This window comes from Rhinoderma darwinii, chromosome 1, assembly GCF_050947455.1.
Source record: "Rhinoderma darwinii isolate aRhiDar2 chromosome 1, aRhiDar2.hap1, whole genome shotgun sequence".
Lineage (NCBI taxonomy): Eukaryota > Metazoa > Chordata > Amphibia > Anura > Rhinodermatidae > Rhinoderma > Rhinoderma darwinii.
Window position 1 is genome coordinate 479,777,426 of NC_134687.1, and position 18,381 is coordinate 479,795,806.

Genomic DNA, 18,381 nt, shown 5'->3' on the forward strand with positions numbered 1-18,381 from the left:
AGTACCTGCCAGAAATGCCTGCAGCTCTTTCAATGTTGCTGTAGGCCTCTTGGTAGCCTCCCGGACCACGTTTCGTCTTGTCTTTTCATCAAGTTTTGGGGGACGTCCAGTTCTTGGTAATTGCACAAGGACTCGGCACTCTGAGTGCCGAGTCCTTGTGCATTTACTATTAAGGAGTGGAATCCTACTTGAGCACCGCCGTATACCAGAGTGCCGTATATTCCCTAGATATTACAGTTCTTGGTAATGTCACTGTTGTGCCAAATGTAATCCACTCTTGATGACCGTCTTCACTGTGTTCCATGGTATATGTAATGCCTTGGAAATTCTTTAGTACCCTTCTCCTGACTGATGCCTTTCAACAATCAGATCCCTTTGATATGTTGTAAGCTCTTTACGAACCATGGCTTTTGCTGTCACATGCAACAAAGAAAATGTCAGGAAAATCCTAATAGAACAGCTGAACTTTATATGGGGTTACTCAGAATTACTTTAAATAATGGCAGCTGTGTACTGACTAGTATTTATCATGAGGTTAAATGTGATTGGCTATTTCTGAACACAACCCCATCCCCAATTATAAGAGGGTATTCACATTTATGCAACTACATTATTGTAGTTTTTTTATTTTATATTTTTCCCCTCTAATTGATTTCAGTTTGTTTTTCAATGGAATTGTACAGATTATGGGTCACATTAAAGGTGGGAGAAGTTCTGAAATTATTAATCTTGTACTGATTTTTTGACATGACAAAAACCTGGAATTTTAATAGGGGTGTGTAGACTTTTTATATCCACTGTATATCTATTTCACATTTTCCAAATTTCCTATTAATACGACACAACGCAATTTGGTTTTTTCTTAGAAATAATTGCAAACAAAATTTTTATCAGGCACATGTCAGATGACAGCTAAAAAGGTAACAGTCACCCTGAACAAGTGATTTTTATACCATAAACCATATTTTATTTTTTATCACACAAGTCCACATTGTTTCTGATTCTTGTGATGTAACCTGTTAGACAGTTTCATCTTTTACAAATGTGCCAGTCAATGTGCCCATACACAACTACATATGATAAATAAATGAAAACATTAATTATCAATAGTTGTAGTAAATGTATTTTTTTAAATTTTTAAAATGCAAACATATTCCGGAGCGCTGTAAAAAGATTGTCATCGAGGGGTGTGGCCTACAGCTCATGGCGCCGGTCACATAACATGTGAGCTCCGTGCCCTGCCACCTTACAGCAGCCGACATTAGCCTCCACAGGTGCCCATCTATGGGTAGGAAGAGACTGCAAAGGTCTGGACTCACACCTGCACCGACTTCTCTGGTCTCTCCTGCTCCACCAATGCTGGATGGGTATTTTCCCCCGAGACCGCTCACTCCACTCCCCAGGTCGCATCGGACGCCATCTTTGGCCTCCTTGTCTCAGCAGCCGGAGACGCTCCTGCAGCATGCCTACAGCCCGGCTCCCCAGACTCAGGGTAAGCCTCAGAGCCTGCGGGCTCCAACGATCCCCCATAGCTCCCTTATGCCGGCGCCTGCTTCACCTGGCTCCTTGTTGATGGAAGGCCCTCAGAGAGCAGTGGCTGCGGCCGCCATGTCGGCACGTGGCAATGGATCCTGTTGGGGACACTGCACCCATGCTAACTCCAGCATCTCTGTTTCACTCCTCTGATATGGCAGCCCCTCATCCCAAACCCCAGAGGCTTCAGCACAAAGAGATACCCTGCGGTTCCTCCCATGCCCCTTCCCTGCAGTCCACTGTGGAAGATGACCTAGGGGGTACTCCATCTTTGTCAGCTTTTACAAAGAATCCCCTCATGTCGGCCTCGGATTCTGACCATGATGACCCTGATGCACCTCCCTCTGACATGCCGCAAATGTGGCGAGAATGTTTTTCCCAATTGCCCACCAAAGGTGACTTCAAGAATATGATACAAGAGGTGAAGGAAACATTTCGCTCGGAGTTAGCAGCGATATATCAGGCTATGCATCAATTCGCCACCAGGGTGGAAACTCTGGAAGATGACCATGATACTACCATATGTCATGTATCTGCTCTTCCAACTACTATGTCTTCTCAACTCGCCTCAATTAGAGACATGCAATTGCACTTAGAGGACCTGGATAATAGGAGACGTCGTCACAATATTAGGGTTAGAGGTATTCCTGAATCCTCGGGGGTGGAAGACCTCCATCTCATGTTAGAGACTATCTTTAAAGACGTTCTGGGAGCACCTCCCTCTCATAAAATATCACTGGACAGAGCACATCGGACATTGAAGCTGAGGTCTATCACTTCTCAAACTCAGGATATAATTTGCTGTGTACAGGATTTCCGTACCAAGGAGGACATTATGCTCAGGCAACGTAAAAATTTTGCTTATGGAGGTGCCCCGATTCAGTTGTTCCCGGACTTCTCCTGGATTACTCTTCAGAAAAGATGAATGTTTGTCCCCTTCTTGCTACCCTGCAGGATCACGATATTGTATATCGTTGGGGTTTCCCGTTCTCCCTCACTGCTAGGAGAGATGGTGCTTCGGCGATCCTGAGATACCCGGGGGATTTAACTCACTTCTGCGATGCCCTTGGTATTCTTGCACCCAAACTGCAGAATTGGGAGACTCCTTTGCCGCCCTCTCCTCCACCCCCAGTTTGGCAGTCCGTCCACAATAAGAGGAGATCCTCGCCATGACGCTCCCCAAACCGCCGCTCCCCAAGACCTGCTCCGACCTGATGGACGCTGACACACTTCCTGGCACCTGTGTGACCTTTGGGAGGGATTCTGGGCATCCTCTGTCCAGCATTCTCTCCATAAGCAGAAATGTTTAGGCTGATTTAAGCTTATATTTCCTGTTTTTATTTTTGTTTTATTTGGTTTTCTTTCTTATCTTTAAAGTAAATTGTGGCAGGGCCGGTTAGGTCTTATGTAACGTAGTTCACCGGCTCTTTATTTGGGTGACTGCATGCTTTTATAGCTCCTTAGCCGCAGTCACTTGATTACTGTGACCCGACCACTCTCTTGCTTGGGTATAATTTTTGCAGTACTCCCTTTGTTTTCATAGAGAGTTGCAAAGTGTAACATTATATTACAAGCTTTCATTTGCCTTACTATCGCCCACCTCAGGGTAACTTATTTCCCCAGATAGCACTTTATACTTTTATTACTGATGTGTATTGGCTACATATGTTTTCTTTTTATTTTGATGATATTTTTCTTTCTTCCCTGGTTTGTCTCTCTCCCAGTGTTTCTCCCCTTCTATATGCTTCTTTCCACGCCAATGGATGAGCTGACTTTGACTCTCCCGCGGACCTACTTGATACGAGACTTGACAGAGACCAACTTCTATGTAACTGTGAGCTGTATACACCTGCACTACTACCACTACTTATTTTTCTTCCCTACATATGTAACCATGGTTAAGTTTGTCACACTTAACGTGAAGGGGCTCAACTCCATTGTGAAGAGGCGCTTAGTTCTCAGGGAGCTGAAATCACCTGGAGCTGAGGTTGCCTTTCTGCAGGAGACTCATTTGGATTCTTCTGGTACATTTCGTTTTGCCCGGGGAACATAACCTGTTGTATATTCAGCCACTTCTGGCCATAAGAGGGCAGGGGTTGCCATTATGATATCCAGTACGTGTCCTCTCCAGGTCCATACATCGCACTTAGCTCCTGGGGGTAGATATGTTATTTTAGAAGGGACTCTATCTGTTCAGCCCATTGTTTTGTGTAATGTATATTCCCCTAACACTTCTCAACTACCATTTTTGTGTAGACTATACTCCAAAATGCAAAATCTCTCTAGGGGAACATGGTTGATAGGTGGTGACTTCAATATCCCGTTTTCCGCGTTCATGGACAGAGCTTCTCTCACACACAACACTCCATCCCCCGTTCTCGCGGGACTTTCTGTTCGCTTCAGGCAACTGATTAGAGAACATCACCTTTATGACCTGTGGCGAGTTGATCATCCTGGCGATAGGTCTTATACCTTTTTTTCCCACACTCATAACACGCATACCCGACTAGACTACTTTTTTGGTAATGTCCCTGGTCTCCGACTACTGCAGTCGGCGGTCATTGACCCTATATCCTGATCGGACCATGCACCAGTTTCGGTAAATCTGCAGGTCGGTAGTCCATCCACAAGAGCCTGTCATTGGCGTTTAATTAATTTAATTAAATCCCCCAACCTCAGCGACGGCCTAGCTACTCACATGCACAAATTTTATGAACTTAATAAAGGCTCGGTTCAATCCATTTCTTCCCTCTGGGAAGCACATAAGGCGGTGATGAGGGGACACTGCATGGCCATGGGTCCTAGATTAAAAAGAGATTCTAGAGCCAAAAAGGAGGCTCTCCTACAGAAAATTACCAAACTAGAAAGGGAGGTAGAAGCTCAGCCAATGGTGCCGGCCCTGCGGAAGTTAATAGAGGCCCAAGCACAGCTTAAAGATATAGCCATGAAAGGCGTGGAAAAATCCCTCCTTTACAAGAAACAGAGATATTATGCCAAGGGCAACAAAGATCTTGAAGGATCAGGTGACTGCACGCACTCCGCAGGCTATTCGAGATAACACTGGCCTCATCCAACATCACCCAGATACGATAGCCACACTATTTTATGATTACTATAAATCCTTATTGTAACGTCTATGGCTGGGGGCCATCGTTCAGACACCCTCTGATGGCCCCGGCCATGGACATCCGTCTTCGCGGCATCAGCTCCCTCCAGGGAGATGTCGGCACTCACTTCCGGGTCCTCGGACTGTTTCCCGCAGGACGCGCGTGCCCGCGCGTGCACAGCCTTAAAGGGCCAGTACGCGTCCAGCTGTCACCCATCAATAATTAGCCCAAATGGCTCCTGTACTATAAAAAGAGGCTCTGCCCACTTGTTCCTTGCCTGGGCATTGTTGTATACCTAAGTTTGTCTTGCAAATGGTCTCCCAGTGTTTTTCAGTTCCCAGTGTTACCCGTTCCTGCTGCATGTACCCTGTATCCTGTGCTATCGTATCTACTGAGAAAGTCAAGTCATGTCTTGCGCTGCACCCACGGTGCCAACTGCTGTGAAAGTCAAGTCGTGCCTCCGCTACTGTCTACATTGCCTCAGGTACCCGTTACGAACTATAGACATTGTATTTTACCTTGTTGGCCAGCTGATACCCCACTACGTGGTACGGCCCAGTGGGTCCACACCCCGCGCTGTGACACATATAATTTGCCAACCACATTACCCTCTGACCCGGACCGTCGGCAGGAAACACTACAAACATACCTCTCCTCGTGTGATCTGCAGAGCTTTCTTCTTTGAATGCCTTGATCTCTTCGGAGGAGTTATATGACATTCTGAAGGACCTCCCTGGTAGTAAAGCCCCTGGGCCGGATGGCTTCACGTATATATATTATAAGACTTTCGCGGAGATCTTGGTTACAAAGATGATTTCCTTGTTTAACGCCTTCCTACAGGGTTCTCCCATCCCTCAAACTTTCCTGCATTCTCACATTACACTGATCCCTAAACCGTGTAAGGATCACACAGATTGCTCCAATTAAAGACCCATAGCTCTTTTGAACTCTGATCTAAAAATGTTTACTCGTCTCCTTGCAAATAGACTTAATGTTTGGCTCCCATCTTTGATACATAAAGACCAGGTGGGCTTTGTGCCACTTAGACAAGAGGGAGACAACACAAGGAGGACCCTTGATATTATTGATGCCCTTCACAAGAAAGAGGAATCAGCGATCCTTCTTAGCCTGGATGCGGAGAAGGCGTTTGATCGCTTGGGATGGCCGTTTATGTTTGAAACTATGAGTTCGTATGGGATTTCGGATCCTTTCTTGACGGCTCTGCGTGGTCTTTATTCTAATCCAACGGCAGAAATTAGCTTTCCGCACTCCACCTCCCCTCCGTTCCAGATTTGGAATGGCACGCATCAGGGCTGCCCATTATCACCTCTTCTATTTGTGCTCTGTATTGAACCCCTTGCAGCTCAAATACGACAATCCATAGATATAGCGGGGGTTAAAATTCAAGATAAAGAGTTCAAGGTTTCATTATTTGCCTCCTCTTTTTGTAGAACTGCGTAGACTTATGACCAGGTGGGGTTCTCTCCCCATGTCCTTTTTTGGACATATTGCAGCGGTCAAAATGACCCTGCTCCCTAAACTGTTGTATTTCTTTGAGACCCTACCAGTGGCAATACCCATGGGGGAGTTGAGGGCATTGCAGTCTTCCATCCTCAGGTTCATATGGCACTCTGGCAGACATAGAATCCCGAAATCTGTTTTATTGTCTAGTCGATCTGCAGGGGGGTTATCTGTCCCTGACGTTGTGAAGTATTACTGGGCGTCCCATCTCCGTCGCATTCCCTGTTGGGTGTCCCTTCGGGCATACAAGTGGACAGAAATAGAGAAATTGTGGATGGCTCCTGTTCATCCTAATTCTTTGTTATGGGGTGAGTCTCTGGCCTTGCTTTCTTCGTCTCTGCTGGGTCCCATGCGCTTTCAGCGAGAAGTATGGGAAGCGCGCAAAAGACGCTTTCATTTGGCATCAGATGGTCCGCCTTTTGTGGACAGGGGCAGAGGTGTTCCATCTGGCCGATATGGTTGATCCTCATACGTTAGATAATCACCCATTTTCATATTTCCAACAGCATCATAACATCCCCTCTTCTACATTTTTCCACTATCTTCAAATTAGGCATTACATGCAACAAACCTTTGGATCCACTCGGGTCACTAGACCTACAAACTTTGAAAAACTTTGTCGCCATACTACCACTACTAAAGGGCTTATATCCGCTATTTACACAATACTGCTATCCCCGGATAACTCCTCTCCACCTATGCACAGATATATGTCAAATTGGGAAACCCTGTTGGATAAATCCATCCCTTTCTCGTTATGGCAGATCATGTGGTCACAAGCAGCTAAAACTTACCTTTGTACAGCATACAAAGAAAATCATTATAAAATCCTTGTTTTGGTATCATACCCCTGCCCTCTTGCATAGCTTCAATCTGGGTATTTCGTCGGATTGTTGGCGATGTCAAGATCAGAGGCGAGACCTGTTCCATATATTTTGGAGCTGCTCCCTGGTACAACAGTTTTGGCTGGAGGTTAGGAATTTGGCGGTGGCGGTGTTACAGCAGGATATTCCTCTAGACCCTCTTCATTATCTATTGAATGTCCCTCCTAGGTTATTGGAGAAGCCCTCAGCTCGACTTTTCCGTCACTTTCTTACTGCTGCTAAAACTCTGCTTGGAAATGGAGACAAACTACACCTCCCTCTAACATCGACTTACTGACTAGGATTAGGGAAATTCGCACTATGGAACATATGACGGCCTCACTTGACAAAACACTGGACAGATTTAAAGTGGTTTGGGACCCTTGGGACAATTATTGGCTACCGATATCTCTAAGTTAGAACTTTGACTGATTTTGTTTTCTTCTCTCCTCCCTTTTGTCTTTCTCCCTGTGTCTTGTCTGATTGGATTTTCTAATCGTGTTTTGACTTCCTACTGTTCGAAATATAATAATTTCTTATTGGTACTGACTGCCCTTTTGAAATGTCAATTTGAGTTTTCTCTATGTCTACCTGTTGAACGCTGTCAAATGGATCGTGTGGCCTGCCCACACGTCTTTATGTCTTGTGTGTATTTTGAAAGACCTTTCAATAAAAATACAGTTGAAACCAAAGATTATCATCACTCACATTGGTCCCTGTCCCCATTGGGGATCACATTCTAAATTCAAAACAAATCTATCTCTATTAGAGTGTGGGAGGAAACTGGAGAACCCGGAAGAAACCCATAGAAACCCGTGGAAAACATACAAACTCCATGCAGATGTTGTCCTTCGTCGGATTCAAACCCAGAACCCTAGCATGTACACAGTCGATTCACATTATTATGACCACCAGCTATTATCCAGAGTAACCACCATGTGCAGCGCGGACAGCAGCTAGACAGGCAGGGAGTGACTCAATTAATGCTGACTGCAGTGCATCCTACATTTGCTGGAGGGTGCGTGGAGGAGGATCCATAGAGCGAACAAAACGATCGAGGTGGTCCCACGGATGCTCAATTAGGTTCAAGTCTGGCGAATTAGGGGGCCAGGGAAGTACTTGGAAGTCTTGGTCGTGCTCTTCCAACCACTGTCGGACATTTTTTGCCATGTCGCGTTGTCTTGCTGGAAGATTCCATCTGCCCCAGGGAAGACAAAGTAGAGGTGATCTGCAACAATAGATTCATGCTCAAATCGGTTCAGAGTGCCTTCCACATGGATGAGTGGACCCAGAGAATGCCATGAAAAAATTCCTCAGACCATAACGCTGCCCCACCAGCTTGTGTTCTTCCAGCAATGGTGGGGCAGGGTGTTTGTTCTCTGATGTTTCTCGTTTGACACGCCAACGTCCATCCGTTCGATAAAGCAGAAAATGTGACTCATCGGAGAAGGCCAATCATCGGTGGTCCAATTCCGATACTGCTGTGCAAATGGAAACCTTTTTTTCTGATGCATCTTTGTTAGCATAGGAGCAGTTACCATCCGTCTGAATCGGAGCCCAATACGCAGTGAACTGTTGTTTTAGACACACATCTAGTAGCCCTCTAGTTGATTTCCATGGTGAGCTGCTCCACTGTAGTGTGTCGTTCGGCCCTCGCACACCTTCGTAGTGCACGTTCACCTCTCACATCAATGGCACATGGTGCTCCGCAGTTTCCACGTCGGTTATTCCCACTGGTGCCATTTGTCTACTCACGATACACTTTCACCACAGCAGCACGTGAACAGTTCACAAAATGCGCTGTTTGGGAAATACTGCCACCCTTGGCCCGAAAGCCAATAATCATCCCTTTTTGCAACTCTGATAAATCGCCCCATTTACCCATGGCAACTGTTATAGGGCTGGTGTAATAGTGGGGTCCACTGGCTAGTGTCGCCCACCCTTACTACCTTCTTTATATCAGGGTCACTAGGGTTATGACTAGTTCCCCTACCTTTCTCTTGTATTAACGTCAATCTAATCGCTTTGCTGCTAAGTGTATACAACTGTATAGTAAATAAAGGTAATATTTATTATTACAAACAGTAATCACACTTCGATATAAAACACCACACACAGAACACAGAAAATATTCACAGTATAGTATCAGTGTATCCCAATACACATAATAACTTAATATGTACGAAGTACACTAATACTACACGTGCCGCAGTACCAGTACAATATATTACAATACTATACTAACACCCACTTAACCAAACATACATACAAGATACAATGCACTGTGACCCACCCCCACCTGGCCCTTACTATCCCTGTAACTACACAATAAGGGGCTGTAGGGAAAGAGAAAGGACAAAGGGTGTTGTAGCTGAAAGGGTTGCTGTTCAGGGCCTGTAGAGTGAGTTCAGCAGGCCTGCATGATGGGTTACCAGGGAAGGAAAATGGTTACCAGGGGAAGTAGGGGTTAGATGTGGTAGAAGGGTTGGAGCGGGAGAAGGATAGGGGAGGGAGAGAGAGAGGGGGACGATACTTAGCGGTGCCTTTGGTGGGAAAGAGGTCTGTTGGTCTGTGGTGGAGAGCAGGCTTCTGTAATGGGCGCAGGAAGTGAGAGAGTGATCAGCATGCCTGTTGCCCCTATTATACCTTGTCCGTGCACACATTATGATATCACATGCTCATGCACGTGCAATGGGGGAGGCCATGGGACTGTTTATGGCTCCCCTCCATGGAATCTCATTACCTGGCGATGGGGGGAGGGCAGGCAGTGGGAATGCATTGGATGTGTCCACTGTATTCTCCCCCCTCCCCCGGAGGGTAGAAATACACACCTATCTCTGGAGGAATATCTGCATTCACATTTACATAGATATAAATATATAGAACACTTCCCTTTACAGCAACAATGAGTGATATGTGTTCAGACAGCCTATGGCACACCTTACATACCCACCAAGCCAGCTCACGACACATCACGTCCTTCATGGGCTACTCGCTGCCAACGTCGAAAGTAGGAGATGGTCATAATAATGTGACTCGACTGTGTATCTATATGTTCCTAGATTTGTCCATCCTTTCATGAATTATTTTATAGATTCCCATTCTACATTTTATGTTTTCCAAAAGATCTTATTTGTTTGTCCTTTAAAGTTAACAGATATTACTCAATAGACACACCATCTGCAAAGATGACGTTGCCTCATATTACAAAGTCTAAGGAGGAGCACACATGGGATGTCCTAGCTCCCAAGTCCTATATGAGGTGTCTCCAGCATCCGTCCAGGCATATCAGTATCTTTCACTAATCTGCAAACCATGGTAAGTTGTATCTATTGGCTCATCATAATGATTATACAAAATAACTGTGATTACTGCGAAAATAAGGTTTGCGTTGTTCTATTTTTCTAGACATCATATACAGACAAAGGAGAAAAGGTAATTGTGTTACATTATTACCAAAATGTATTTGTAGTTATAAGTAACTTATTCCATGTAAGCCTGAAAAATACTGTACGGATAGATGTGGTGTTATTATCTAACTATTTTCTAGTAAATGAGTGGTCTGGTCACTTCGTGCAGATCTTAGTATTATTGACAATGCATGTATACAGCATGTGATAGTAAGAATAAATCATAATGTGTGTGCATATAATTCTATTACAGAACTAGAATTTATTTGAGTTCGTTTTGATATTTAGTTGTACCAATAATGTTATCTACAGTGGCAAAAGTGAATGAATAATGATTTGTTCACACTATTTGCACTAGCTTTGTAAGGGTAAGTTCACACATGGCAGACTTGTAGCAGAAATTTTTGCGACTGAAAAAACGTTCAATGGATCTGCATAAGGGTTGTTTCTGCAGCATGGATTTCCGCAAGCCCCATTCAGGTGTACTAAGTGAAACAAATCTGCCATATGCGAACATACCCTTAGTGGTAATCAGTTTGAAAAACACAGGCACAAATTGTGTAAATGAGTTATAATTAAAAACACTTGGTGGAAATGGAGAGAGGAAATGTACAACATTGGGAAAATGGCATAACCAATGGAACCACAATCTATAGGAGTTACATTCAGCAATGGTATCTTTCATGCTAATAATTATTAATCTACCAGATTTATCACCTGCATATAGCTAGAAAGTTGTTGTTTTTTGCTATTTTTTAATGTACAAACATAAAACGCGTTTTTGTTTTATTCAATGCAGCATGAAAAAGGGCGATTTCTCAGTTTTCACTCCATTACACTGTGGGTGAGCAATGCAAAACAGGTAAGTGGCACTAAATGAGTTAAACTGTAGATGAAAGAATTCTCCCCAGCGTGCTGCCCAATTGTTGATGCAGAGTGTGATTGGTTAGTGAAGGGGAGGGTCGGACTCCCTCCAGAATCTGTTTCCACTTATGATGTGTACCACATCTGGTGCTTCTAGTAGGAACGCATTCTGAACCTCTTGTGGAAGACTCTGAGATGTGTCACTTAGGTTTCTTAAGGTCACAGTGACATAAAAAACTGAGATAAATATTGCTTCTTACATTACAGAGGTTCACAAAGCCGTTTTTAAGGAAGATTAATGGCTGTTACTTTTCTGCTCCATATGGCCGTTCATGTCTTGTGTTTGTAAGAATATGTAAAGATATAATTCTCCCTAAAGCTGGTCATAGACGTTAGATGTCTTACAGCAGATCCTACTGCTTTCCATTGGCTCCAATAACAGTCTACTTTATTAAAGCGTGGCGGACACTTGGCTGAAAACTGCATGAGGTGGAACATGGATCGGATGTATTGACTTTTTTGGTCTATATGACCCTCTTGTTTTTCCTTGATGTAAGCAGCAGCATCAACTCTGCCTTTAGATGCCTATGCACAGCTCTTTTAACATAGTAGAGCAGAGCACAGGGAATTTAATAGTAGAGGAGTAATGTGGGAACCAGGACTGATAACTCAGCTGACAGCCTAGGTGTGTGGCCTTTAAAAAATTACCTTAAGTTTAATGTAAAAAGGATAAAATATATACAACATTTTGTATTGGAGTCTATACTGTAAATCATTAAAAGTTATATTTTTTTGTTTAGTATGTTATAGTCGCTGCACAGGGACCCTGTGGCCAAGGGGTAGGGGGTACATCCCCTTTAAGTGTCTTATATATCTTTGTGCAGATCTGAAATTTATTGACAATGCGTATATATGGCATATGTGATGAAAGATAAAGGGGTTGTCTACGACCGGACAACTTATCACCTATCCACAGGATAGGTCATCACTATATGATCGTGGGGGTTCGACACCTGGGCCCCGCAACGATCAGCTGCTCTGGCTGCCTCCGTGCACAGGACGTCCATGCCAGAAACAGATGGCTCCGGTCATGGAATAGCGGCCAAGCTGCAGTACTGCAGCTCTGCTCCTATTCAAGTGAGCGCTCCTATTCAGCGCTCCCCCCTTGTATATAGAGCTACACAGCGCCCCCTTATATATAGAACAACACAGGGCTGCCCCCCTTGTTTATAGTGCTACACAGCCCTTCCCCCGCAAAAAAAAAAATTGTACTTGCATTGCCCTGTTCCCGCTGAGGACGGAGTGATGCACATCCCCTGGGTGGGATGCATGCGCAGACCAACGTGATGCAGTTACGTCATCACTCCGGCCTGCGCAGGGAGACTAACATAGCCTAAAATATTAATTTGTATCTACATCCTGAGGATGCAGATACAAGTGTATGTGGCTTTCACTAGCACCCGTGCCCCCTCCGGCGCTAGCGACCCCACCGGGCATGAGGGAGCCCGTGCCACCTGGCCCATAAATGTTATGGGCCGGGCGGTGCGGGTCCCGTAGCAGCATGGGGCCCTAAGAGGATGGGGGCCCTGGTTGCCCAGTTTGCCCCCCCCCCCTATTGCCGGCCCTGATTGTACCATGGCTCTAGAGGTTTGTAAGGGGCCAATGACCTTTAATTCCCGAGGCCAAGATCACTGTCTCTCCACCTCTCCTGTGAATTGATCTATGTTTTAAACATGTTTTGAAATTTATTGTACATTATCTTTTAGCAGAAGATGTGTTTATAGTGTCTGTATCACTTTAGGCTGCCTCTTTTTACTGCAATAAATTGGGGTTTGAACCCTTGGCATACAAGGGTCTGGAGACTGGTTGCAGGGAGCTTGTTACCCATGTTGTGAAACAAGACAAGGTATGTAGCTGAGAGTCAAACTTGTGATAACACAATTTTTTTTCTGTCTAATCGTATAATCATAATATATCTCTCTTCTTTCCATGCAGATTATATTCCTCTTTGTGTCCCCACTTACTCCAGGAAATGAAGGTATTTTTTATATTGACAAGTTTACATAACATTTAGCCATGTGCTAAAAACTTGATTTATAGAATTGAAACATATTAAAGAAAAAATATATAAATTTAAAATAAACACGATTGGATAACCTACAAAAAATAAATACTAATTTTTGAGAGTGCATCAGTCCTTAGAAAGAGAAATGTTAAATAAAGACATCGTAAAGATGTCAGTAAAGAGATGGACTAAGAGCAGCTACTACACAGTGCAAACCTCATAGTCCAGACCTTCCTTCTATTGACTGGGTCAGCTTGGAAGGGTAGTGAGAGATGAAGATTGGCTGTTTCATCATCGGGATAGCGGTGAGCATTCTGGGCATTGATGATTAGCTGAAAGCACTTCGAAGGGTCACTTTTAATAAAATCTGAAAATTGTGGTAGCTAAAAAAAACGAGAATTCTATTATAGTGGTTGTTATGACAACGGATCTTCAGACTAACTCTTTCCCCCATGGGATTGTGCTGACATCTAATATGAAGAACCAACACAGTCTTCTCTATGGAGACGAAGGGCAGAGATTGGTGATGTCATTGACCAGCATGTGTCTGCCCACTCAACACTGCAGCACTGTGTAGCATGTTGAACATTCCTTGTTAATTAGTTACCAATCCATGCAAGTCTGGATCTCAATCTGTAAGCATGAATTAATGTAATGTTTATTTTATATAGAAATACAAGAATAAAACAAAAACAAACAAACACCTTACTCCGGTATATATATATATATATATATATATATATATATATATATATATATATATATATATTTATCTCTATTATTTATAAAGAATAAGAGGGTTTTTAATTACTTATCATCCTTCCAGCACCCACAGCAGTGCTCAGCTTATACATGGTCACCCCTCTCCCAGGGCACCTGTACATAACACAAAAAGGGTGTCCACACTGTATACAGTCAACATCGACACCCTTGCTGTGCAGTGTACGGGTGACCTGCACATGGCACTGACTGGCAGTGGGTGGAGACTATGTAGGAGTTTAGTGCTACTGCAGTCTGTACTGCGGGCACATTATTGATAGATTGTGAAGCACTATAATTCAGCCAAGTACAATGTCTCACTTCTCCCCACCCATCAAGTTATACTCCAAGCCCAAGTGGAGATGTTATGAGTTATTTGGCATATTAAAATCTATGTATCTGTAAAATTTTCATGGAGGGTGGCAATGTGGTTAAAAAAAATAAAAAATAAGAAAACTGTGCAATCAATGTCTAACTCTAAAAAGTATCAGGTCTATTGACAGATCTGTCTGGCCTATTAGGCCTTCTTAGCAAAGGAAAGGGATCTGGTCAGCTATGTGAGCTGCCATGGGTAAAGGAGTGCAAATAGTGCCCTGGTGAGGCAGACTCAACTGTCATTTGTAAAGCACCATTCTTTAGAGCCAGTAGAATGACATGAAAATGGGATTCATTTATCAAAGCTAACAAATAAGTGGCCTATAATAATAGCAACCAATCACTTATCTTCCAGTTGCAGACAATTTTGAGATATATATATATATATATATATATATATATATATATATATATATATATATATATATATAAAATGCTTTACGACTTTTGTACAATAAAAGAAGATTTTTGTTGTCCGCATTCCAAGAGTCATAACTTTTTCTTTTCATCGATGTAGCCGTATTTGGTCTTGTAGTTTTTGCAGGACGAGTCATATTTATTAGTAGAACCAATTTGGGGTACTTTTACGTTGTTCGCCGTGCGCTTAAAATAACGTGATAACCTTATAGTACCGATGGTTACAGTTACGGTGATATCACATATGTGTATTTTTTAGAACACTTTATGCAAAAAAATCGTTTTATTTGAATTTCTTTTTTTAACAAACTTTATTTAACTTTACTTAATGATTTTTAGTCCAACTAGGGGACTTCACTATGTGATCTTATGATTGCTTCTTTAATGCTTTGGTAAACTTAGTATACCAAAATATTATTGCCTGCCAGTGTAAAACTGGCACGCCATCCATTTTGCCGTGCCTTTGGCACCGCCTAATAGGCAGACTGCCATGGCCACGGCATCTTAGGGGTCAAACAGGAAGGGGTTAAACTGCTCAGTAAAAATTAAAGCTGAGCTGCGATTAGTTGCTATGGACAACAAAGCCACTTTTTCTGGTGGAGTTTTGATAAATCAGCCTGTTTGAAAATATTTTTTGCTGAGAAACATTTTTAAACTTCACAAATCCTGTTTGGAAATGTAAATTTAGGTTTATCTTATTTTGTAACTACAGGATTTGGAGCTCATTTGCAGAAGCATGGTGATGGTGTGAAAGATGTAGCATTTGAAGTTGAAGACTGTGATTTTCTTTTTAAGGTGACTATATATTGCATCTACTAGATACAGTGAAGGAAATAAGTATTTGATCCCTTGCTGATTTTGTAAGTTTGCCCACTGTCAAAGACATGAACAGTCTAGAATTTTTAGGCTAGGTTAATTTTACCAGTGAGAGATAGATTATATAAAAAAAAAAAACAGAAAATCACATAGTCAAAATTATATCTATTTATTTGCATTGTGCACAGAGAAATAAGTATTTGATCCCCTACCAACCATTAAGAGTTCAGCCTCCTCCAGACCAGTTACACGCTCCAAATCAACTTGGTGTCTGCATTAAAGACAGCTGTCTTAAATGGTCACCTGTATAAAAGACTCCTGTCCACAGACTCAATTAATCAGTCTGACTCTAACCTCTACAACATGGGCAAGACCAAAGAGCTTTCTAAGGATGTCAGGGACAAGATCATAGACCTGCACAAGGCTAGAATGGGCTACAAAACCATAAGTAAGACGCTGGGTGAGAAGGAGACAACTGTTGGTGCAATAGTAAGAAAATGGAAGACATACAAAATGACTGTCAATCGACATCGATCTGGGGCTCCATGCAAAATCTCACCTCGTGGGGTATCCTTGATCCTGAGGAAGGTGAGAGCTCAGCCGAAAACTACACGGGGGGAACTTGTTAATGATCTCAAGGCAGCTGGGACCACAGTCACCAAGAAAACCATTGGTAACACATTACGCCGTAATGGATTAAAATCCTGCAGTGCCCGCAAGGTCCCCCTGCTCAAGAAGGCACATGTACAGGCCCGTCTGAAGTTTGCGAATGAACATCTGGATGATTCTGAGAGTGATTGGGAGAAGGTGCTGTGGTCAGAGGAGACTAAAATTGAGCTCTTTGGCATTAACTCAACTCGCCGTGTTTGGAGGAAGAGAAATGCTGCCTATGACCCAAAGAACACCGTCCCCACTGTCAAGCATGGAGGTGGAAACATTATGTTTTGGGGGTGTTTCTCTGCTAAGGGCACAGGACTACTTCACCGCATCAATGGGAGAATGGATGGAGCCATGTACCGTCAAATTCTGAGTGACAACCTCCTTCCCTCCACCAGGACATTAAAAATGGCTCGTGGCTGGGTCTTCCAGCACGACAATGACTCGAAACATACAGCCAAGGCAACAAAGGAGTGGCTCAAAAAGAAGCACATTAAGGTCATGGAGTGGCCTAGCCAGTCTCCAGACCTTAATCCCATCGAAAACTTACGGAGGGAGCTGAAGATCTGAGTTGCCAAGCGACAGCCTCGAAATCTTAATGATTTACAGATGATCTGCAAAGAGGAGTGGGCCAAAATTCCATCTAACATGTGTGCAAACCTCATCATCAACTACAAAAAACGTCTGACTGCTGTGCTTGCCAACAAGGGTTTTGCCACCCAGTATTAAGTCTTGTTTGCCAAAGGAATCAAATACTTATTTCTCTGTGCACAATGCAAATAAATATATATAATTTTGACAATGTGTTTTTCTTTTTTTTTTTTATATAATCTATCTCTCACTGGTAAAATTAACCTAGCCTAAAAATTCTAGACTGTTCATGTCTTTGACAGTGGGCAAACTTACAAAATCAGCAAGGGATCAAATACTTATTTCCTTCACTGTATATGTATTTACTGTAAAAAGATCTGTAATAGACCAAAATAAAAAAATAGCTTAAAGGGGTATTCCCAATTTAGACATTATCATCTGTAATTACTGTAGACAAAAACGTCTTCTTACTTGGTTTAACCAAGATCCTGATATTGAATGATAGAGCTAGTCTTTAAAAGTTTGGCCAAAGATACCATGGACTAATTTTTCTGACACAAATGATAACAAGTATTAGTACAGATAATCACTCTATGTTACCGTCTATCTAAGGATTGGATAGACCAATTTAACATTTTTAAATTCCTCGTAAAAATTCAATGGAAATATTTATAAAATAACCCATGGTTGAGCTGTGTTCACGGGCGATGTACGGTGGTACATGGAATACCTGCAGGTCCGTATTACACTATGGTACGCCAGTGAAGCAATGCTTGTAGGGGTCAATACCTCCATAATACGGCATGTCTAATGCTTCGTTCACATCTGCGCTAGGGCTCCGTTCCGACGTTCCATCTGAGCTTTCCGTCGGGGCAGAGCCCTGACAGACACAAACGGAAACCATAGGTTTCCGTTTCCATCACCAGAAACTAAATAACAGAGGGAGGTAGACATTTTTTTAAAGTGCCCCAGGGTTTGTGCAGCCCTCCCCATTACATGCTCCACTCAGCAGCACATGTATGGGGAGGTGAAAGGTTCTCTTTAAGGGAAAGAAGGATCGTTCATGTTGGATTTCAACATGCCCGAGCTTTAGTTCTCACAGGAAATAAGCTGCTGCCAAAAGGTGTCTGGCCGCGGCTCATTTTCCTCATTTAATTGAGTACACATGCACGCTCGGCAGTGGCGGATTTAGTAGACCATAGGCCCCGGGCTGTTACCCAAACTTGGGCCCCTCTTCTCCACCGCTGCGCTGTAACTATTGCTAAAACGACCTTTTTGCACAAGCATTAACAAATGGGTGTTACGATTGCCCTTTTACAGGGCTGCGTCCCTACATACTGACAGTATCACACTGTGCAGGGACACATCCTCTTGACAAGAGGAATGGTAACACCAATTTTTCT

At 43.1% G+C, this 18,381-nt stretch overlaps 1 protein-coding gene across 1 annotated transcript in view; it reads left to right on the top strand.

The window, feature by feature from the left end:
- The first annotated feature begins 4,327 nt into the window (after positions 1-4,327).
- HPD (4-hydroxyphenylpyruvate dioxygenase) overlaps positions 4,328-18,381 on the top strand; it is a 40,732-nt gene continuing 26,678 nt past the window's right edge. The window contains exons 1-8 of the mRNA XM_075828904.1: positions 4,328-4,556; positions 5,662-5,826; positions 7,794-7,951; positions 10,433-10,459; positions 11,234-11,296; positions 13,100-13,204; positions 13,294-13,336; positions 15,627-15,709. Coding sequence (XP_075685019.1) covers positions 4,328-4,556; positions 5,662-5,826; positions 7,794-7,951; positions 10,433-10,459; positions 11,234-11,296; positions 13,100-13,204; positions 13,294-13,336; positions 15,627-15,709 — 873 coding nt within the window. The remainder of the gene's footprint in view (positions 4,557-5,661; positions 5,827-7,793; positions 7,952-10,432; positions 10,460-11,233; positions 11,297-13,099; positions 13,205-13,293; positions 13,337-15,626; positions 15,710-18,381) is intronic.